Raw genomic sequence first — 24,059 nt, forward strand, 5'->3', positions numbered from 1 at the left:
GTTTTGTTATTTTTATAATGTGGTAGATATGTGATAGGAGTACAGCATTACTTTTCAACTATAACCTATATACTTTTCAGCTGTAAGCTGTACATGGAACGATGGGGTTTTTTTCTGCTATATGTTATAAACCAATAAATTATAAGGACTTTTAAGGTTGCTCTCTTTATGAGAGCTCAATGTATCACTCTTATGACCAATAAAGTTTAATCCTGCATTAGGATCTTGCAAAACTGAGTGTTTTGGGCATTTCTGAGTTGAATCTTTGTTTCTATGAACTTTCCTACCTTGGCCTCCTTTGATGGGAGAGCTAGAGCTTCCCAAGGACCATTTCATACACTTGTCAGTCTCTAGTTGTTTCAGCCTCGTGTAAAGATGCAGTACAGAGAAATAGAGACTGAACCAATTGTAATATGACATTTCCTGTAACATATAGTGCAGTTGAGAGTCAACATGGCATTGTCTGTGTACTTCTGGTAACCTAGTATAATGATGTGTACTGAAAGTAGGTTTTCTGTCCGTCAGCATTTTAAAATGGCACCAGAACAGAGGAAATGTGTCACACACAAAATGTTGTTACCGTTATGATGATTTGGAACAGTAATGTGTTCTGCTTTAAAGTGTAATTATAGCTTTGATACCTCTGATTTTTTTTTTTCCTTTGAAATACTGCCCCTTCAGGTTCAGAGAGAAACTTGATCTTCTCATTCTTGTACATATTTTTTGACCTGACAGGTTCTCCAGTTTAGGGAAAAAATTAGAAAGCTACAGATTTACCTTGGTATTACTGAAATTAAAAAATAAGAAAACTGAATAAATATTACTTCACCTGGAATTTATCAAGATGATACTTAATTGTAATTTTAAAGTAATTATGTTTATAATATACGCATATATAGGTACATTCCAGCATTCTAAAATTAATTGTCAAATTTGACCCTTGCATAACTAAATAGACATAGAACAGTTAGTGTTATAATGTTGTTGTTAGTTTTTTCTCTTGGCTAAAGGTTGCTTCTTGCTTTTCTAGTTCTACAGCTGTCTCACTTTAAAATACAGTGTGCAAACCAAGCCCTGTTGAAATGAAGCATACTCATGACTTAATTATTCAATGAAATTACTGTGTGCTTGAAAGTTATGCATTTATATAAGGAGGGTGGGGTGGGCTTGTAGAATGTTTGTGAAGGAGCACCTGCATAGTTTTCAGTGTTAAAACATTACCAATTGTGGCACAACTTTAGTGGTTTTCGCGAAGAATTACATGCTGTGAGCAGTAGGATTTATTATTTGTAAAGAATTATCAGTGGTCTTTGTGTTAAACATTGAAGTGCTGTGGTGATAATAAGAAGATGATAGGTAGATTTGCCTTCATAACTTTCTCTATGCTAGTCTTTCCAATTGCAGCCACAACCCCCCCTTTTTTTAAACCAGTTGCAGTCATTCTATATTGTTCTTTTTCAAAAGAAATCCTGTGGTTAACCACAGGAAAGAGGATTTATTTTTAGAGTGCTTTCAGTTCTGTCCCTAGCTGGTTATTGCAATAAAAGTGAGACCTAATAAAAAGTTGGTTTATACTGATCTCTCTCAGTTCCAAGAGAATGCTGATAGTAGTGGAACTTTAGTGCAGAAATGTTTTGGTAAGGGCTGGGAAAAAAAAAATTAAATTTATCTTAAACACCTTATTTGGCTGTTTCTATCTGCAATAGGTATAAGAAAGTCATCGTTTTTTTTCACAGGTGGCGACAAAGTGATAGATGTAATAGATGTAGCAAGACAAGCAGACAGTAAAATGAAGCTCCATAATTATATTAAATATTTCACAAATCCTGACCGACCAAAAGTATTGAATGTGATCAGCCTGGAATTCTCAGACACAAAGTGAGTATTGACTTCAGTTCCTTGAACATAAGAAGTGGTTTACAGTGAGTTGAACAGTTTGTGTAGGAATATAATGTCTGTAGTGGGAAAGATAGGAGGCTGTGTTCTTTATATAGACAGCTACTGTGATGTAATGCAGTTACAAAACGTTTTTATTAATTCCTAAGTAATGACTTTATAGGAAACAAAAACTTTAAACTGTCATTTTAAAAGACTTGTCCATACTCTTGATAATATTTATGGTTCTTGTTTGTTTGTTTGTTTGTTTTAAAAGGATGTCTGAATTAGTGGAAGTACCAGATATTGCCAGAAAGCTTTCGTGGGTGGAAAATTATTGGCCCGATGATTCTGTCTTCCCGAAGCCTTTTGTTCAGAAGTATTGCTTGATGGGTGTCCAGGACAGCTATACTGATTTTCATATCGATTTTGGAGGAACATCAGTTTGGTACCATGTTCTCTGGGTATGAAGGCTTCTTGATTTATCACTGTGCAAAACAAAACTTATTCAGTGTGCAGCTTTCTGCCATGGTATCACCACCTGTTTAGAATTACTACCCCTATGAAATTTTGTGCTTAAAAAGCCAGGAGTGGACCTTGAAAGTATACTACTAATTGCTGGTGTTGCATTTTTATGCTTTTATTTTAGCATGCTGATTATTTTATTAGACTGGTACAGTGAAGTTTCAGTATGAAAAAGATGGATTGAATGAAAATCTCTGACATATTCAACTCTGTTCTCACAAACTTTTACCATGTGTACATGATAGAAGAGGCGAAGAGGTTTCCTCTTCTGTTTTCTCATTTGGCATGTGTGCACATACCTATAAATTGTTTATAAAAGCTGGAACTTCTGTACTACAATGAAAAATTTTGGTTGATTTGTTTGCTTCACAAGACACCAACTGACTCAGCTTTTGGTGGATTACAGTTGTGAAACACTAGGACTAGGAAGCCCCAACGTTCCATAGTGGAAATATGGAATACTTAAAATTTAGATCAATCTGTTACACTACAACCTCTGAGCCATTCCTAATAAAGTATCTCCAGGAAGACATTAATTTATTTATTTGATATTTTTGTTTCACAGGGTGAGAAGATATTTTATTTGATCAAGCCCACTGATGAAAATTTGGCTCTGTATGAGTCTTGGAGTTCATCTGTCACCCAGAGTGAAGTATATTTTGGGGACAAGGTTGACAAATGTTACAAATGTGTGGTGAAGCAAGGACACACTTTATTTGTTCCAACTGGTAAGATTTACTCTTGGTACCAGGACTTAGCATGTTTAATCACCAGGAATTAAGGGTATCCTAAAATGATTGCATTATCAATATATGATTTCTCCTAAAATTTTGGAGAAGAGAGAGTAATAAAAAATTTAGAAATTTAGATTTGCAAAACAAGTAATTATGTTTTTCTGAATGCCTGGCAGTTATTACTTTTTATCAGGGAAAGAAAGGGTATTTGTGCCCAAGCATAAGACAAAAGTGATAGTTTAATTTGGATATCAGGGAAGTACTTCCAATCCGTATAACATATATTGCTCACCACTTGGTAGATATGCAGACTGCATTCTTATCCTAATTTTATAATACTATTTTAGTTTTGCATCTTTGGAATGTTTCAAGTCCTACTGGGCAAAATTATTACAAAAATATCACATGGACTTCTTAAGCTGTAGGCTAGAGGATTAAAAATACAAGTTGGGAGAGGTGGTTTTTTTTTAAAGTATCCCTAAATAAAATTGAAGAATATGTAGATTAATTCATGCTATTTTCTTTCGATGAAATAAAAGTAGATGTGTAGATATAGTTTATGAAACTGTAGAGTTGATAGAATCATTTCAGTGGTACTTTTTGAAAACGATGCAGAGGCATAGTCTTTTCTGACTTATTTAACAACATTTCTTGTTGCTGTCACCAGTTAATTTCTTGTACCTTCCCCTAATCATCAAGTGTATCTTATTAATACTTTTGATTGTTTTACTATTGAAGACTTCTACTGGGTAGTATCTTCCCTTTTTGGGGGAGGAGGAAGCTTTAAACACACAGAGAAAAAAAATGCTGCTCAACTCTACTTCTGGAATAAGCCTTTAGGATTATATTCCGTGCCTTATTCTGTTACGGTTTTCCTAGACAGGACTACTAGATTATTGTCATAGCTCAGCTCTCTACCTGTGAGGTTTACTGTTTGCTGTTGTAGTTCATGGCTTGTGCAGAATAAATACTACATGATAAGGAGTTATATATGCAATTAACACTCCTGAACACCTAGAGTTTTTTAAAATCATATGTTTTTGGCAGGAGATGACATTAATTTTCCATTTATCTAGGTGTAAGGTCATACATGAACAAAGAAGAATTAGGGAATGAAGAACTTCATTGTGACCCACAGATCATTGAAAAATAGTTACTGATTCTCAAATAATCAGCTGAATTTGACTTCTCATTATAATGTGGCCAAAATAAAAGTATCATAAAATGATAATTTATAATGTATACATATATTTCTTTGTGTATACACGCATAGTGGTACTTCTTAATGTTGATGTGTATGCACACATACATATTCATGTACATATGATGAAGTATAATGCAAGAGCCAATAAATTAAACTAGGTTTCTAGACAGATGTTTTAAAAATGGGAAATTCTGTAAGACTGATTAAAGGCTTTAAAGAAACCCTGATGTCTGCTGAAAACCACTTCTGCTGTTCCTGCTTGCACTGATGCTAGTGGGTGTCATAATTATTTTATAATCTCTGAAATGTGTTCAGAGTAGACTTCTGATTTAAAATTAATCTTGCATGTAGATGAATAGCAACTACTGGAAGGCTCTTGAGAGTTATTTAAATATTATTCGAGACACTCAGTGTGGTCTGCACCAAATCTTACAAAGACCTTGGTCAAAACTGCAACATAAAAGTAGCAAATAAGAATGTAAAAAAAATTAAATCCTTTAGTTGATTCAGGTATGCCGTAAAAATCCTTGGTATTGATGCAGTGTTGAGGAGTTTTTGCTGTCAGTTTTGCCAGTGTCTGAGGAAATGTGTGTTTATTCATTGGACATTCAGAGGTATTTATCTGCTGTGATGATGAAAGGAGGGAAAAATTGAAACCACATTAACAAATGCAAAAGGCAACTGGTAATACAAGATAATTTTCATTGCACTTCTCAGAGAACAGAAGTAAGACTTGAACAATGCATAATATTAATGAAAGAAACCCTGTGGGTTACATTTGCTATTGTATTCTACATTCTCTTATATAGTATTCTGTAACTACTTCTTTTGCAGGCTACATTGTGAGTGTGACGCTTAGTCAGCGTTATTGCTAGGTTTCACATCTTTTTATACGTGGTATGACAACAATGAGAACTGTCTGTTCTTAAGTGAATTAGGGCATGGATTTAATGGCAGCTTGCAGCATATGATCGCTCGTGATTTGGTCTGATCTTGCCTCAAGCTGGGGACCTTCCTGTGTTTGTACATCTTGCCTAAACTCAGTCAAACCGTGAAGTAATCTGCAAGTGCACGGCCAACTCATCTTATGTCAAAAGGTCATTTCTATGCAAAATCAGAAAAAAAATCTTGAAAGAAGAAACTCTTAATTGGAATTTATTTCCATTAAAGTTGCACTGTGTAAGTTTTAAAGGTAACTCTGTAATGAGGGCGGTAACATCATATGTTCTTTTATGTAATTTCTTACTTTAAATAATCTGGTAGTAATCAGCTAGATTGATAGCATAGTGTTGGGCCGTGCTTTGCCATGGTGACTAGTGGAGTTCACAAGGACAGTATTTAAATTACGTGACAGATTTATTTAGCCACAGTGCCTAGGCTGGATTTTAAACTGAACATAATTTTACTGGAATTAGGGTGACTGTATTTGGAATAATTAATGGGACTTCTTCTGAATTCCTATTTCAGAAACTTCAGTATTGCTAAATGACTTGTATTAGGTTGTGCAAACAGCTCAATCACTGTAAGCAATATGTAAATATTGAAAGGAAAATAATTTATATTTTATTTTTATGAGTTTATCTATTGTTCAGTATGTTTTTCCTCTCCTGACTTGCTTATTTTTGTTGATTTGAGGGAAAACTTTTAAGAATTTTTACTGGCTGTCTTGCATTCTGTGCCACACCTCCCTCCAGTAAAAAATATCTTAAGCTTAACTCCTTTAGGAAACTACCATTCCACTAGATTTCTGAAACACTAATTTATATGTTGTTAACACTCAGATTACTTGTTCCTAGCACAGAATACAAATTTGTTTGCTTTTTGTGTTTCCAAGTACAGCATTTTTACTTATGTGTGTATTTAAAAACAGTCTTAGAATAATTTATATGTATGTATTAAGTTTCAGAATCTGTCATTTCAGGCTGGATTCATGCTGTGCTCACGTCTCAGGATTGTATGGCTTTTGGAGGAAACTTTTTGCACAATCTCAATATTGGCATGCAGCTCAGGTTAGTCTCAGCTCTTCCTATACCTTTTCCTCAGTAAGTAGGATATTCCTTTAATAGATATTTTTCTTCATGTTCTTAACCAGGATCAAATCGGTACAGGCTCTCAAAGAGACAGTAGTGACATTTTCATTTAGAATGTATCAAGCACGCACTCTTATTTAACTTCTGCAAGGTTTGTTTCAAAAGCGAAATAAAGAGTATGCAAGAATTTAAGTCAATAACAGAAAAAAACCAAGAAAAACTCTACTTTGGAGATTAGTATAAGTGAGTAAAATGAAACTGAGCAAGCCCAGGTGTGCGACACCAAGTTGAAATGAGCATCCTCAAGTCAGCATTGCTCTAAGGGCAGCTGTATTTAGTTTTTGTCCAAGATGTGGAGCTGTCTTCTAAACATATTGTTTTTATTTATTACAGTGGAATCCTGATAAAATTCCATCTGTTAAAAGATCACACATTGGGTTTGTATCCTAGTTTTATGAAGTCCAACTTTATTCTTAGAAGTGCCGCAGTCAAACTTGATAAGGTCAGAGCCTGAATGAGACCAAAGTTCAATCTTATCTGTGGTCTTGTTGGGTACTTGACTTCTTTTATTTATCATGGCCATGGTTATTTTATTTTATTTTGGACATTGTGTCAATTTGAATAATTACATAGTTGAATAATGAATTTGATAAAAAAAAATCATGTTTTGTAATGTATCTGTTTGTTCAGGTGTTATGAAATGGAGAAGAGGCTAAAAACCCCGGATCTTTTCAAATTCCCTTTCTTTGAAGCCATCTGTTGGTTTGTGGCCAAAAACTTACTGGAAACACTGAAAGGTAGTCCTTGTTCTGGTTTAAGTGATATGCATGTATCTGCTTTTACTGTTTCTGCTTTTATGGATTATTTTTTTCCCCTCTTCTTTGATAATGGAGAAGATTATACTGCTGTTGTGTGAACAGAGGAAACTTTTTAAGCTGGAAAAACAGACTTGAATTTTGTTTTTTTAAAAAAAGTCACTTTTTTTTTTTAAACCAGATTTTAGTAAATGTTGTGCTGTGACAGTTCTAGATCCAGCAGTTTTTGGGTTTAGTGAATAAACTTTATGAAAACTACTTTGATTAAAGGCTTCTAGGGTAACTTGCGCGATGTAGAAATCTTAGTGCATTTGGTGATGCCGTGTAACGAATAACTTTGTAGCATGCTGTTGGAACTTTTGAACTGTTTTATTAGTGTTTTTCATCCAATGCTGATGCTGTATTTAGTCAATTAAAATATTCTGGATTATCAAGACACAGTGTCTGAGATCGTAGCACAATGCTCTTCCACCATGAGCCAAATAGGATTAATTTGCCATTATCTGAAAAGATCTTGTTAAGGATGATAGGAACTTATTTCAGTGGCATTCGTTTTTCACTCAGGCTTCTTCCATGTAATCTAAGATCTTGGAGTACCTTTGATAACCTTCTCTTTTTTTTAGCAAATGACTCTTTAAATGACCCCACTAACTGATAATGTGTGGGTTACTTCTTGGTGGCTTCACGGCTGAATTAAGAAGTTTTCTTGTACTTATACAATTTTCTTTGATTTTTAGAGTCAAACTACCTGTTGTTTTCTGTTCTTTCTTATGAGGGGTAAGGTGTCTGTGAGGGCATTTGTAGGAAAGACGCATCAGTTCCTGTGAGCTGTGTTAAATCATTTTTATCAGAGCTTATCAATAGATATCGCAGAGCCTCTTGTTCTTGATGGTTGCTGGTCCTTTCCAAACTTCCTCATGTAGTACTGTAATTCCTGTATCTGTACCTATGCATACCTGAGCGTGAGAGACCTGACTTTACCTTTCTTTCCTCAAGCTTGTCCTCTGCCTGCTCTATTTAATCTTAATAATAAATGCTATGTTTTAAATTATGTATTTAAAAGGAGAGAAATCAGCCTTCAGAGGAGGCTGTTGAGTTCAGCTTCTTTGGAAGAGATCATGTAACATTTTTCTAATACAAAAACAGTCACAGTTATTGAAAATGGTCTGTTCTTCGTTCAGGAAATGAATGTGTTGAACAACCGTTGTTTTCTAAATGAGCATTTAAAGTTTCTGGATAAGCCTAAAGCAACTTAGAAATATTACCAAATAGAACAAACTTGCAGAAAATTTCCCTACCAAAAAAGAAAAGAAAAAAGGAGTATTTTCTTCTTGAAAGCTTGCTTTGGTTGGTCTCACTCCTGTGTTATTTAAAATTTTATAAACTTATCAGAAGATGTAGGAGCTGAATTCCTGCTGGAAAAGCAGTAGGATATTTGTTTCTGTATCATCTAGGTAACTTCTAAGTCTTATCCTGTGTTTGTTCCCCTCCTTCTCTTATCCCATGACTCCCTGAGTTTATAGACTAGAAGCCTCTTGTGATTTGTATGCTAGGGGATGGGTATGAAGGTTATTGTTGTGTTATTTTTAATCTATGGCTTAGTAGATATTTTGTTGCAGAACAATGCATTAAAACTGATGATAAAAAGTAAGACTTCATGTTTCCATGGCTAGATTGAAGGATGTTGGGTTTTGGCATCAAGGCTTATGTGAATTTGTATTAACCAGTCAGAATAATTTCTTTTAAAAATAAGGGATGATACGAGTTTAGTCGTGAAAGGTGTAGTGGTGATGACCAGCTTGTAAAATGTTGATGCACGCTTGTAAACAGTACTTTATATGAAGTTCAGGTCAGTAAGCAAAATCAGTGCAATGTATTTTTTTGGTTCTTTTTATAAAATAACAGGGTCATAAACATTTTGGTTTTGTGTTTTCATTTATAGGAATTGTTCTATGATATTGTAATTGTTGTGACATTCACTAAACTTCTTCATAGGTAACTTGTTCCTGTATCTGATACTGATTAATTTTGGTTACTTTTATGTCATACAATCCCTTCTGTTGCAGCTAAAAAAATTCTTCTTGTGGTGCTATGTTGTGTTCTCAAAATTTTATCAGTAGAGTCAGCTAGCGGGCACCTGGCAACCTTTAACAAGTGGGACGCATCTTGAAGGGAAGACTAGCTTTTTAGTAACAGAACTTTCCTTTTTCTACCAGCAGACTAATACATTATCTATAAGAATAGTGTTTTATTTTTGTATTTCTTTAAGGAAATAAAATGACTGAAGTAGTTCCAGTGTTGATCCGTTTGCTATTGACAAGTGGATGTATTTGTCAGGAATGTGGGGAGATGTTGCAATCAACTTTTCAGTCTTTATGGAGAATTTTGCTTTCCCCCTCTTTTTTTCCCATGAAGAAAAAGAGGACTATGAAAAGGAATTGCAATCACTTAGGGGCACCTTCTTCTTAAGAGGAGCAGCTTCTGTAGTAGAGTGATTTCCAATCCCTGTCCCCTTTGATTTTAAGAGGAAAAATGATGCAAACTATGTGAGGGAGAACTGTGATATTTGGAAGGGTGACAGAAAATGTTTGGGGAGTGGAAGTGTGCTGCTGTGAACCATTTGCTGTATGGATGGGACTAAGCAATAGGAATTCTAATTTAGATTTACATCCCACATCCTTCTGGTCCACTTTGACTAAAATATTTCTGAATGAAATAAGTGATTTATTCTTCAGATGTGTTTACTCTGGTTCTGTGTTTTAGATCTATTTTGTTCTAATTGGCCTTTAGTATGTTGTAAATTGTCCCTAATTCACCCAAGAATAAATAAAAAAAAAGATTTTATGTAGAATCACTTTAGGGTTGGTTTGTTGTGTTTTTTTTTGTTTTTTTTTTTTACAGTATGCATAGAAATACAAGATGTCATGTTTCATTTGCTTGCACAATTTTTCCATTTTTGTGCTGTTGCATAATGACAGCTTTAGTCACTGAAAGGTAGGTATCTATTGTTTTCACTGCTAGCTTGTTTCTAAATTGGTATCTCTGTCCTTTTTAGAACTGAGGGAAGATGGCTTCCAGCCTCCAAGCTATTTAGTGCAAGGAGTGAAGGCTTTACTTACTGCTTTAAAATTATGGATGAAAAAAGAAGTAAGTACAAGTGATTTTGTTTGCTATTTTGGTGAGCTCTTTTAATTTAGAAATAAGTGAAAGTCTGTACCCCTTTAAAGTTTGAGATTATTTTTAGCTGTTAATGACTAGTGAAAACTATGGAGAGTATGTACAGCTGATCTGGGAATCATCGTGACAATTTCATATTCAGTGATGCTGATAAAGTCTTTTTAGACCAATTAATAAGCTCTTGTATTGTTACTGATCGAGGTAGAAACTGGCTTCACCTCAGGATGGGGTAAGAATGCTAGAGGGTAAGCTGGTAAAGTGGGGCTTATTTCTAAGGAATCTGTTTGTGTAGTTGGTTTGTCCTAGCCTGAGGCAATGGAGGGATGGAATGCCTTGATACTTAGCATTTTCCATTAATGTCAGAGCTTTGAAGAACACATTTCAGGTATGTCTGTGTTCCTGAAGAGTCAGTTTAGCTTTGGATGAGGATATTAACTTCAGTTGAATACTGTCCTTGCTGAACATAGGCTGACTCCTGTAAAATCATTAATGTTTTGTCTACGCTGCCTTTGCTGGTGCTCTGCTCTCCAGGAAAGTTTATTTGTTTTGGCACAGCACTGGATCTGGCCTAATTCCATGTGTTTTTTCATGTGCCTGAGCTAATAAGCCCTCTTGGAACCTGTGCTTCTGGGAAGTGCTGTTCGCTGACAGGCAGTTTGGTTCTGACGGAGCTTATTAATTCTAGTTTATTGCTGGCTATGCTGACTTGAATTGGCTCTTGGAGATCTGTTCAGTCTTTCTGCCCACAAGCTTTCCTTGTGAGAGAACTTACTATATATACAACAGGTATGATATTTGTACTGTGCTGCACCCAACATAATGAGCTTTGTGAAACTGAACAGGAGGTGTAGACACAAAGGTGGTTACTCTGTCTGGAATCAGCTAGGGTCCAGCCTGTGAAGCGTTATTAATTCCAGGTGAACCTTTGCGAGCCAGAACCAACACCTCTTAGTTGGTTCTCCTGTTTCTCTTCTGCCATTCTGGATCAAAGCTAACTAGTAAGCAGCATATCAATATTTAGAAGATACTGTGCGTAAGCTGTTAAACCACGTGGGAATCAAAGCTATCGCTACCTCCACGGCATGGAGAATAAGCAAGCTGAGTAATCAGACTACTGGTAACTGAAATCAAACATAGCGTATATAAATACTTATTTTAATTTGAAATTGGATTGGAATTCCTATATTCTGGATTGTTGTAACATAGTATTGTAGCATTTGTGTACTGTCTAGTAGCTCATTTAGTAGTTTGATTGATACTTCACCTAGAATATGATGTTTCCTGCTTTTCCATGGAAAAAAAAAATTAATTGCACGTGCAATTAATTAATTGCATTCTGAATGCTTGTTAATGAGACTTGTTAGTGTTCCCAACCCACCCTGGCTGCAGACCCTTCAGCTGTGAGGAAACTGCACCGCATCAGTGATCTGGTCACGGTGTCATCTACTGCAGACCAGCTATCATGTTTTGTACCTTGTGTTTATCTTCTTTAGCTGCTGCTTCACCAGTGACTGATCTTTTCTTTGCAGCAGGCCATGTGCGTGATACGATTGTAGTTGTATGCAACTGAAGACAGGAGGAGCTTTGTACATTGCTGTATGATCTGCTCATGCAGGCAATTTCAGACAGATTCTGAAAAGAAATAGCAAATGAATACTCCACAGATGAGAAGCCTACTCATGAGGTTTCACATTAGTTCCATGGAGTATGTCTTTTCAAGCCATATGTGAATTATCTTAGCAAATCACTTTAAAACTGTTTGCTGGAGAATTTCAAACTTGTCATCAGCAGGGCAGTGGGATCTTCGTTTCTACAGTACTTAAAAACTGCCAAAAAATACAAGATGCTGAGAAGAGAGATTGAGTGCTCCTATAATTATTTTAGTTTCTGTGTCTTGATTTGCATTCAGTTTGTGCATGGCTTTTATCAGTATGTGTACCCTCTGATTACTTTGGTGCAGATCATCAGCCAGCAGGTTAGTTGAATACACAATAATGAATGATGTCTGAGCTCATGGATTTTAGCTCTGGCCTCCTTCCAGCTTGCATAAGCAACAGGTCCCAGATTCAGTTTTTCTGATGTTTGGTTCATGTACCAGTAAGATTAACTTGGGCAGCTGTTCTCTGTTTTTGAAAAAGGTGCTAATAGCTGTTGTGAAAGGAAAAAAACAAAACAGAGAGGGTTGTGCGTTTATTATTTTTATTTTATCTTTATTTTTTTCTGAATATTTTAAAGTATAGATGTACTTCATTGTGATGCCAGTTTCCAAAGATGGATTCATTTGTCTACCAGGACATTTTTATTGGCACCTTTTGACTTAAGACAAGTTTCTTTTTTCCTCTGTGTATTTCCAACATTTATAAAACCGTTTGTTGAAGCTCTTGAATGGATCATTGTGCTTTTTACATTATTTTCTTTACCTGCGATTCACATCTGACATTTTTAGGCCACTTTGTTGCTACTGTTCTCCCTAGAAAGGAAAATTCCTGAGTCCTAAAGTCTGCTTGTACCTTTTCCAAGAGGCAGTATGCAGAGGCAATTTAAAACCAAGTTATTTGATAATGGTATAAGTTTTCAGATACGGCATCTGTAGGTATTTGCATTTCCTGCCTATCCTTAACCTTCTGTCAAACTGCTAGGTTATATATGCATTTTAATTTATTTGCCTATTTAAGTTGCTTGGATAGGCTTTTTTCCCCTTTTTTTTCCTTAATTACTCTGCCTCGGCTTAATTGAATCGTACAATGGTTTGAATTGGAAGGGACCTAAAGCCCATCCAGTTCCAACCCACCTGCCATGGGCAGGAACACTAGACTCCACCTAGACTCCCACTAGACCAGGCTGGTTTAGACCAGGCTGGTTTAGGTAGATACCTAGTTTAAATAGTGGCAAACAAGTGAGCTTGCCAGTAGAACTTGCTTTGCTTTAAGAGTTACTATAAATCATATTGGCAAAATAATGTGTTTCTGATATAAACAATTTTTGCATTAGGAAGGCTTTTCAGTATTTTTAAACCAGAGAAATCTTGAAGTCAGTTTTTGGAGGGTTGAATTAGTCTGCATGGACAGGAAGGCTTTTGGCAATGTGAAGTCCTTCTGTAAAAAGGGCTGAATTGTCTTAAAAGGACCAGTAATGTGCTGGAAAAACCACACAGTTTAGTGTCATGCTGTGTTCCTGAGTGTGAATGTGTAGAGGTGATGCATTCAAAAAATGAACAATGGTAAGTAATGGCAGATGATTTAATCTTTCCTGTAGAATTAATGGCACTGAAATGAATGATTATACCATGGTTATACATCCATGTTGAGTTTTGGAGGGGAAGAACATTCATTTTAATGACTGAGAGGAAGCCAGATTCAATGAAATGCACGTACAGTATCAAATTGCTTCTAGCAATAATTTTTCTGCTGAATCTCATTTTTGAAATGTGCATAGCTGAAAGTGTTTGTGGGATATTTTTCCATTTAAATAGTCAATTAAAGGGATACCAGAATTCATGTCAGTCATTCTGGTCTATGTGTGAGTGCTGTTTTGTCTGTTTAATTCCAGCTAAATGTTTTGAGGAACATTTGAACTGTATATACAGAATATTAAACATATTTTGTACTAGATCTAACTGTAGCATGTTTAGACTTACTCACATTGGTGATACATGTGTGTATGTATACATATATGAAATCTTTCTCTGATACTACTTCTAAGGATTATAGGGAACATAAACTGTTACTGCTCCCTAATTTTTTTATAGGGAATGATTTTTTAAAAAATCTTTCTCCAACTTACTGTATTCTAAATAAGGTAGGAAGGAAATTTTTAACAGTGAAATGTGAGGCAGATGTCTAAAACTCTGCATGTTGGTTAGTGATTATTATTCTTGATTTGCTTTTTAAATTAATTTTTTGCCATAGTGAAATTCCCTTAGTCCTCAGCTGTTTTGAAGGTCGTGACTCTAATGAGTTTATGAAGTGTGACTCTATACTGACCATGCTAAAGGGGAAAAAAAAAGAAGCTAACTACTATACTGAGGGGAAAAACAATTGAGTAGTTGTCAGTATGGCTTCATATTATCCCTTCTTTTGATTCTTAGAGACATTGAGGGATATCTGCTGCCTTCTAAAACTTGGACTGGGAACTTCAGTGTGTGTGTGTATCTGTCCTGGCAGTTTGCAGTCATTATTACAGAAATCAATCTGTTCTTTTCCTCCTAAATTTTTTCCCTGCATATTTCTTTATTTCATATTACTTCTGCTTTTATTTGAAAAAATTAACTAAGTATCTTTTCTTCCCCCTCTGCATACAGCTTGTAACAGAACATGCCTTTGAAATTCCAGACAACATTAGGCCTGGGCATCTCATAAAAGAGCTCTCAAAAGTGATACGTTCTGTAGAGGTAAGAACAGAGACTGACCCAGTGTAAGCCTGAAGAAAAAAGAAACTGACTGTAAATCAAGGAATACCATGGTAGTTGTGCTTCTGACTGAGCATATTCACCTTTTAATTTATTTAACATTCATTGAATAATAGAAGATCAAGAGGAAAAGTGTTGGGAATACTAAAATATGGATATTTCAGACAAAGGAAATGTAGAGTCAAGGGTGTTTTATGTATTTAAAAAAAAAATTAATGGTGAAGTTATTTGTAGGTCAGTATTTCTAGAACATTCTCACTTGTAACCACTTACAATAATTACTGTGAGTATGTTGTTAAGAGACTTTAATTTGAAATTCTGTGCATATTCCAATTTCCTACCCTCTTGTTTGTTAGTTCTGGCCCAGTTGTCATATCTTCTGCTCTTTTTCTTATGTTTTGTCACTATTTGTTATATAGTCAGTGGGTTTTGGGGTTTCTTTCCTCTCTCCTATACCAATGTTTTGCTCCTTTATTCCTTTAATGAATATTAATTCTTGAAAAATTCTCACATTTGTATGTAGAGAGAACTAAAGAGAGATGTGATCTGTTTGGAACAATACATGTCTACCTATGCTACCTTCATGAATAAAACCTTTTGTTTTGGTGGTAACTTTTGGGTTACGCTACTGTAAAAAACCCAAATAGGAAAGAGGTTCAGTAGAACTAAGCTTAGTACATCAAATTCATAGGAAATAGGTAGTACTTCTTTAAAAGGTCTAACACATTTATATGAATAACATGTAATTAGATGAGCAAGAAGCAGCTCTTAAATATATTTGTGTGAGACTACTCTGAAATATATGTTTTTAATTAAAGGAGGAAAACAGCAAACTAGTTAAAACTCAGGGAATTCTTGGTGTGTGTCCAACTTCGCGGTCTTCACATGAAACAACTTCCCCTCACCACTCCAGACGACGGGTGAGGAAATTGAGAGATCATGCTACCAAAACTCCTTCTAATCTGGACATCCTGGAACTCCACACCAGAGAGGTACTGAAAAGGCTGGAGATGTCACCATGGGAGGAGGCAAGTATTAATTTATGTACAAGAAAAACAAAACCAGAGTAGATTTCTAGTCTCTGTTGAAAGGAAATCTTTTAACATGCGTAAGAATACAAGCTACTGTCCTTTGTCACATGAGACATGGATAGATATGTTTTTGGCTTCTTCTTTTTGAGTTTTCCTGATAGGAATTTTTCTCTTCTTTGCTAATTTTTCCTGTGGAGTTTCCTTCAGCTTTTTGGTTCATAAGGTGCCCTGAATCCAGTGGAGTTTCTGAATTAGGACTGCTGTAGCTGTCAAGTGCTACTTTGAATCAATTCTGGAAATTAAAAGAAGCTTGCAAAGCCTTGATTTAGTGAGGCCCTGAGACAGCCTGCTTCTCCTTTGTGTTTTTGATAGCTATTTTTTTATAGTTCAGTTATTGTAGTTTGGTTAGCCTCATTTTTTGGTCATGTTCCTATTACCTGTACAACTGTGCCTCCCTACCTGTAAACCTGAGGCTGCCTTTCGTCTCCATTGAGGGGCTGTGGACTTAGTTGTTGTATTACAAAGACATCATGGGGTGGAAGAGCAAAATGTAGTCTCTTGAGAAATTCTTTGTTTCAGATTTGGTGACCTTATTTCCAAAACCAAAACCAGAAATGGCAGAAGGAGTGAGAGAATAGAAATAAGTAACTTTAAGAAAGGAAGTAAGTAGCTTTCTGAGAATAAGAAATGCTGACGAATGTAGCTGGGAGAGAATGGAGAAATACTGATTTAGCACCTTACATTGGTAAGGTATGAACAAGAGACATTAATTTAAACTCTGAAGGCAGGAAGCTGAACTTAAAATTTACCACAAATAGTTATCCTGTGCAGTTTGCTACAAACACATGTTTAGGAGTACTAGTTATTATAATTTAATGTAGAAATATATTGTTCACTATTAATATTTACTTGTTAGAAAAGTATTATTTATGCATTCCTGGTTTGGCATGGAGGTGTACTGCTGATGGCTTCAGAGTGTGTGTCAAATGTGAAATGCTTTGAGCTAAGAAAGTTCTGCTTGTGGTAGTTACTTTCCATTATTGGTGTTTTATTGTCCTGTAAATCAGTTCTAGGATACTAATTCCAGGGACCAGATACCCATCTTGCTTTTAAGGCTCCATCTTATGGCTTGTCTGTCTCTATTGGTGTTTCTTTGTTTTGAATACAGTGGTAATTCTCCAAAGGAAACATAAAAGGAGTGTTAAAAGTGAAGTTGTAGTTTTTCAGATCCTTCAGGAGAATATAGATGATTCAAGGAAGGAGAAGATGCAATCTGCTGTTTTTTACATCCAGACATGTTTTGTCAGAGCTTTCTTTAGTTGGTTATTAGGAAGGTAACCATCATGGTCATGAGTTTAAGCTTTTGTGAAGTGCAGAAAAAAACAGTTGAATTTCTAGAAATAAATAATAAGTAAAATTGCATTTACTTCTTCAGGATATTGCGGGCTCAAAACTGAGCGGAAGATTTAACAAGCCCTTTCAGCCATCTTCTACAGTACCTGACTGGAGAACAAAAGACAATGATCTTCGCCTTCTGCTGTCAAATGGAAGAATAATTAGGTACAAAGCATTGATTGTGGATCACTTGTCCCTAGTCATTATGGTCTGGAGGATGCTGATTATTAATAGTATTTATTTTCTCTTTGTGGAGCTCGAAGTTCCCTTTCTCCAGTAAGATTCATATTAGGAATATAGAAGGAATGTATTGTCTGTTGTGTCTGCTGTCCCCTAGTGGAGCTGCAGCTCTGGAGTGAAGAGGAAGAGATTCTTTGCTTGTTCCTTTGTTAGAGCATTTCATTCAGTTGCTCAGTTGGGTTTATACTGAAGGGAATGCTTCAAAATAAAACCAGTTGGTTTGTATCCATCTCTTAGAGTGATTCTCATGAAAAATATTCTGGTGTAAAACTTCACATATTTATGAAAATGGCAGTTGTACAGGGAATAAAAAGGGAATGCGTAAAATTAAGAATTAAGAGATGAGTGTAAGAGAATATTTGTGTTGTATTTTGAGAGCATGTTGTAAGTAATTAAAGGAAAACAACTGCTTCAGCTTTGTAAGAACAATGGGATTTTTTTTTTCCTTGTGAGACAGAGATGAGAGACGCCCATTTACAGATCGAAGTCTTTACACAGCAGATAGTGAAGATGAAGATGACAGGACAAGGTCAAAAAAGACACCTGTTAAGGTAGAAGACCAGCCCTCAGGTTTTGAAGGTGAAGGCAACACAGATGCCCAGAAACCACTGAACAGTAAGCTTGTCTCTTAAGTCCTATTGGTTGAACATTTTGATGATCTTGAAGATCTAACTATTGTAAGGTCTGACCGAAATTGTACTAAAGTATAAGGTGGATAAACTGATAGATCAGAGAAGTAATATTAAAGGTTACAGCAAAATATTTGTCAAGTATCATCTGCCTGCTGAAGAAGCTAACAGGATACAGTTGAAAAGTAAAGCTTGCCTTTTTATGTCGGTGCCGTCTTGGATACTATGCACAGTGTTTTTTGGAGAGCATGTTTAATTGGTGTTCTACATGAGTATTTGTTCCTTTTGGTCTGTTTCATCATGTAAGAATGCTGATTTTTCTTGACTAAAATATATTTTAGTGTGAAATGTTCATCACATCATTCATTGTAGAGAATAGAAGATCATAACATGCAGCTAATTATAAACCTATATTTCACCTAGTGAATAGGTTTATTCCATACAAGTGATCGAACATAATTTAGCATTAATAAAATCTTACGCTTTTAATGTTGACATAATCTGCAAGGCTGGGGAAGAATTTAGGTTGTCTGCAAGATGCTTTAGCCTCGCTTTCCAGTACTTGAAACTATCCTTCACCAGAAGTTTATCTTTTTTGGTCTTTCTGTAGCCTCAAGCTTTCCTGTCAGGTGTTCAGCAGTGCTGATCACACAGTGAATTAGTAAAGTATCAATACTGAATGCCTGTTTTCAGTGCCTGATTTTAATACAACTGTCTGTGTGCAGTGACAAATTGGTCCTTGACATAGCTGTTTAGCTCTCTGTTTAATTACAAACATTGCATCGTTTCCCAGCAGAGCCTGCAAGGGCTCAAAGGGTGTGCATTAGGAAACTGAGATCAACACTTAAAATATAACAAGAGTCCTCTAGAGACTTACAGTTCCCTTAGTTTCCTGAACAGCAGTTCATGACAATGTTTGAGTCCATTGTCAGCCTGAAAGGAATTTTTAATTATTTTCTTTAACAAAGTGATTTGTAATCCCTGTTGACTGTGCTTCCAAAAGTCACAGAGGACAGTGTTAAAAAAAAAATTTGCACAGGAAAGAGTTCCCTCTTGGGTACTTATGAACCAACAAGGCACATAGCTTGTTGAGTGAAGGCTTCGGCAAATGTGGTGCTTTTCCATTTTCAGAATTAAAATAAGTTTTACACTTGAATCAAAGTTTCAGTCATACAGAGAAATGGTAACATTCCATTTATGTAGCTGCATAGAAATCTATGCTGAAAGCAAACCAGCGCAGGTCAGAAATTAGCTCTGGAGTTAAGATATGTTGAGTTAAAATGTTGGTTTGCTTTTAGCATAGTTTTATTTGAAACTATAGGTACTCGAAAATTTGAAAAGGTTATGTTGCTTTCTTTCTGCGCTACCTTTTGGGCATACACTGATAAATTTTTTATTTTATTTGGCTTTTCTGCAAAAAAAAAATTGCATATTATAGTCTTTCACAAATTTGTAGTTAAAACAAATTTTTGCAGCAGCCTTGACACATACACAGCCTTGAACCTTGGATTCTGTACACTTAAGAATTTATTTTCTACTTATTATTTGGGCCATATGCTGTCTTCTTAGAATACATGCTTCTTGGAGCTGCTCAGGTACTTCATGTTTGAGTTCTTCAGCACTTAAAAAAGTAAACCATGTGGACTAGGTTGCTGATTTGATTGATTGCTTTGTCACATGCCAGTGTTTTTGAAGTCTATTTCAACACCTTATTTTCTGATCAATACTTTATCTTATTATTAGCAAAAAGCATGTCTAAAGTTGGTATTTCCTCTCCTCCTCTTCTTTTTCAGGTCTTTCCATGATGAAAACTAATACAAGTGTACTGTGTATCATTGTGTATCACAGTAATGTTTTAATTGTCTTTGAAAGGTCTGCATTTTAGCCCTGATTGGTAGCTCTGTAGTAGCACAAACCAGGCAGAATATACCAGTAAACTATGATGTCAAAGTAAAATTGCAAGTAGTGCAATGATTTATTTTTTTTTTACCTTTAGATCAATTAATATCCTCCGATTTCCGTGTGTAGTATGTCTCTATAACTGCTTTTATTGCTAAACAAGAAAGTTCCAGGTTCAAGGAATCTAAAGCAGAGTAATGTTGAAGATTACTTCTAATTAACTTTTTCTGAGAGCCATTTCTCTAACTGTAGCCTATGTACAAAATGAGAAATTGTCTGTGGTGCCTTCTGTGGAGTATGTGCTCTTTGAGAGAGAAAAAAATATATGCTTCTGCTGCACCTCATTGCTCTGCTTCTGGCTTCATCCAGTGAGCTAGTTGCTTGAGGAGTCTGTTGGTCAACAGTAGGCAACTCTATGGAGTTTTGAGCAAACTTGACTTGTGAACCAGATCACTGTGTGAATGTGCCTTTTTTTTTACAGATTGTTAAAAACTGAATAGTGTTTCTTGTTCTTTGCTTCCAAAATAATTGTTAAATATTTTATGTAATAAATGTTGGGTCTTATATTTTAACTTTTCTCTCCTCAGTGTTCTTTGAAAGTGTGAAGTCAGAACTCAGGAATGGATCCTCAGAGTACTCTGATATTTCTGATTCAGAAGAATCTGAGCCTGATTGCACTACACAGGTATAGCTGGAAAAAGCCACAAACTTAAATGAAGCAAATAAGTATAATTTTACTCACTCACTTCAAACTTACCTGGTCAAAGTTTGTGTTTAAAGATCAATAACAAAATATTTAATTCTTCTTCAACTTAGTATATCAAACTTAGGTTTCTGCCTCATTCTTCATTTATTTTAGTGTTGAGAAAAATGACAAGATAGGCTATCTTGAGCCATATTTTATGGTAATCTTTGTTGGTAAAGTGGGGCTGGCAAAGGATGAGCCCTGCTCTGTAACTTGCAAAGTATGAGAAAAGTTAGATCTTAGTTGATTTGTTAATTTCTTCAATAACAAGTATAAATTTCATCATCGTAATTGGGAGTGTCTACTGCACAGTTTCATCTTAGAACATTGTTAAATGGAAACAATTTTGTAGGCCTTCGGTTTCTAAAATAAGATCCTATTGAGGTGTTTTAGGCTATTTCAAATAAAGTGGAATCCTTCATTTCCGGGTCTGGATTGTAGTGAGTTCTTTAAAGGATATATAAGTGCACACACACACGTACGTGTAAATATGTCTACATGTCTTTACACGTATGTATTTTAATATGACTCTTAGTATTTAGAAGTGCACATATATATACACAAATATTTCTATGATATTTTTTTCCCTTGCAAAATTGAGCTCTAACTTACTAATTTAAATCTTAATTGGATAACAGTAAAATGCTGATAGGGTAGAGTGATTACCTTTTTGGTTTGTGCTTCTGGAAAGCTAATGCTTTGGTCTTTCTTTCAGTCATCAGCCTATTGTAAGGCTTCACAAGAAGTATTCAAATCCCTACTTTTCCGTGGTGGTCAAGATCTGTTTTTGTAGTTATTATCTTTCATCATGAGCTTATCTAGATGTTGGAATAAGCGATAGGAGCCTTCATGTTATGGCTTCTTTTGGTTTTCTAAGATGCATTGTCAGCAGCTTCAGCTTAGCAGGTTTCCTTTTTTAAGGCACAGAATCAAATTATTCAGAAGTCGTGTCTTTCTTCGTCACAGGGAAGTTTAGCCAGTTTTGGATGTCTTTGTCATTGAGTGAAATGTTTTATATTAATGCCATTTAGACTCTTAGTGCCTTCTATATGCTTCTGCTTCTTAATTTCTAGTAGTATCTAATGGAATAGTTCTTCTGCGTGTTGAAATTCGTCTTTTGCAATGATGTATCCAAAATGAACCATCTCATTAGCTCCTGTAAATCCTTTTTATGTTATTATATTGCAAAGAATAAGATTTTAACAAAACAAGGTAATGGCTTTATTACTAACATTGAGTCATACTTATAACTTAATTGCTCATTTTTGTCACTTTTCAAGTGTCAAAGATTAACAAGCCATTCTTGTGAATGGAGCTGTTGTATAAAAACAACCTTTGGTGATACAATGCACTTGACTTATTTCAGTTCCTTTTTAATGATGAAGATAGTCTTGGAAGGTTGATTATTCCTCCATATTCTGGCCTTCACTTTCAAAACTTTTATTGAATGTCATATATATATTTCTCAGTTTGAAAAAAAATTGTGGCATTCTCTGTACTTGTTGAAAATAGATTATTCTGAATTATCAAGGTGGAACTTATCTATTGTAGCCCTTGCTTCACATAGAGGCATATTGAGTCACATATGGTTGCTCCACCTTTGAGAGAAACTCCTACCCATACAAGCTGTAATCTCAGCAGGAGCAGAAAAGCCCTTTCATTCGTGAAATGAGGCTGTGCCACTGTAAGAGAGGCAACAGCTGCTGTGTTGCTGTTCCTGCTGTGCTCTGGATTTACCTGAGAGCTCCTGTCATTCATAAGAGAGATGCTGCTGCTGCAAGTTACCTTTTGTGAGAGCATGAACCAGAAACAGTTATTTGGGGCAGGTTGTGTGCTGTTATATGTAATATGTATCAATTCTGGCTACTGCTTGGAACCATACTTTCATATTTTTTCCTCTACTTTGAATATAGATGATAAGAATAATCAGTGTGCTCTTTAAAGAGAATACAATGATTTGTGCATGGATTAATGTATGTAGTGTTTTCTGCAACAAAATGCATGTCAGAGATGCTTTCTATATTGCTGAAGCAAGTGCTCATAAGTGTTACAAAATTTGAATGTATAGCATCTCAGCTGCTATATTCAAACTAACTACATTCTGAATAATGTGTATATAAAATCTCTGTGCCTGAAAGCTTTTGAATATTCTGCTTAGCATAAATTAAAGTAGTGTTTCTATTTAGATGGTGACCATTCTGCTTACTGTTTTCTCTTGTTGCAGCAGAAGGATTCCTCTGCAGAGGACTCAGAAAGCTCAGGTGATGAAGAGAAACAGGAAGTAACATCAAATTTCAAAGAAGAATCTAAGGTCGCTAGAGACCTTTTTCAAAATACCCAGAAGCCATCCAGAAATGAAACTCCCAGTAAAAAGTAAGGATGTTGTGGGCATTTGTTGATAAACTATGAGACCTTTTCACGCATATTTATCTTTCTGCTTTATATCAATGTAAAAATCATCTAACGTTCTGTTTTGAAATACTTACTACTACTTTATTTTCTAGGGAATGTCCTACCTCGACAAGTACAGAAGAAGAAGCTATTCAGGGCATGCTTTCTATGGCAGGATTGCACTATAATTCATGTTTACCGGGTCATACTCAAAGCACAGACTGCATGGATAAAAGAACGTCTCTTCAGGAACACAGAAGCTATCCCAGGAGTCGGCATAAAGATAGGCAGCCATCTCAGAGCCACAAAACAGTAGAATGTGGTAGGTATCTGAACTAATGATACACTGCTGCTCTCTGCTCTTGGACAAACTGCTCAGAATAAGCACTTTAAGTTACATGTTTAGATTTGTAGTCATGTTTTTAACGAAATGTACGCTCACCATCCAGAAAGCCAACTGTATCCTGGGCTGCATGAAAAGAACTGTGGCCAGCAGGTCGAAATGATTCTCTTCTACTCTGCTCTTGTGAGACCCCACCTGCAGTATTGTGTCCAGTTCTGGAATCCTTAACATAAGAAGGATATGGAATTGTTGGAAGGTGGTTCAGGGGAGGACTGCAAGAGGGCTGGAGCACCTCTGCTATGAGGACAGCCTAAGAGAATTGGGGTTGTTCAGCCTGGAGAAGAGAATGCTCTGAGGAGACCTTATAGCGACCTTCCAGTACGTGAAGGGGCTACAAGAAAGCTGGGGAGGGACTTTTCAGAAGGGCATGTAGTGATAGGACTAGAGAGAATCGTTATAAATTGGAGGGGGGAAGATTTAGCCTAGACGTTAGGAAGAAATTCTTCACAAAGAGGGTGGTGAGGCACTGGCACAGGTTACCCAGGGAAGCTGTGGCTCCCCCATCTCTGGAGGTGTTCAAGACCAGGTTGGATGGGGCCTTGAGCAGCCTAGTCTGGT

The 24,059-nt window shown here is 35.8% G+C and overlaps 1 protein-coding gene across 2 annotated transcripts in view; it reads left to right on the top strand.

Annotated features, from left to right (window-relative positions):
* KDM7A (lysine demethylase 7A) overlaps positions 1 to 24,059 on the top strand; it is a 66,439-nt gene that overhangs the window by 34,825 nt on the left and 7,555 nt on the right. The window contains exons 5-17 of one of the 2 annotated variants that reach the window (XM_069858842.1): positions 1,737 to 1,878; positions 2,153 to 2,339; positions 2,966 to 3,128; positions 6,260 to 6,347; positions 7,059 to 7,165; positions 10,239 to 10,330; positions 14,661 to 14,750; positions 15,587 to 15,796; positions 17,235 to 17,359; positions 17,892 to 18,049; positions 20,550 to 20,647; positions 22,932 to 23,080; positions 23,212 to 23,420. In XM_069858842.1, the coding sequence (XP_069714943.1) occupies positions 1,737 to 1,878; positions 2,153 to 2,339; positions 2,966 to 3,128; positions 6,260 to 6,347; positions 7,059 to 7,165; positions 10,239 to 10,330; positions 14,661 to 14,750; positions 15,587 to 15,796; positions 17,235 to 17,359; positions 17,892 to 18,049; positions 20,550 to 20,647; positions 22,932 to 23,080; positions 23,212 to 23,420 (1,818 nt within the window). The remainder of the gene's footprint in view (positions 1 to 1,736; positions 1,879 to 2,152; positions 2,340 to 2,965; positions 3,129 to 6,259; positions 6,348 to 7,058; positions 7,166 to 10,238; positions 10,331 to 14,660; positions 14,751 to 15,586; positions 15,797 to 17,234; positions 17,360 to 17,891; positions 18,050 to 20,549; positions 20,648 to 22,931; positions 23,081 to 23,211; positions 23,421 to 24,059) is intronic. The other variant, XM_069858853.1, reaches the window with a different exon arrangement.

Source organism: Phaenicophaeus curvirostris, chromosome 1, assembly GCF_032191515.1.
Source record: "Phaenicophaeus curvirostris isolate KB17595 chromosome 1, BPBGC_Pcur_1.0, whole genome shotgun sequence".
NCBI lineage: Eukaryota > Metazoa > Chordata > Aves > Cuculiformes > Cuculidae > Phaenicophaeus > Phaenicophaeus curvirostris.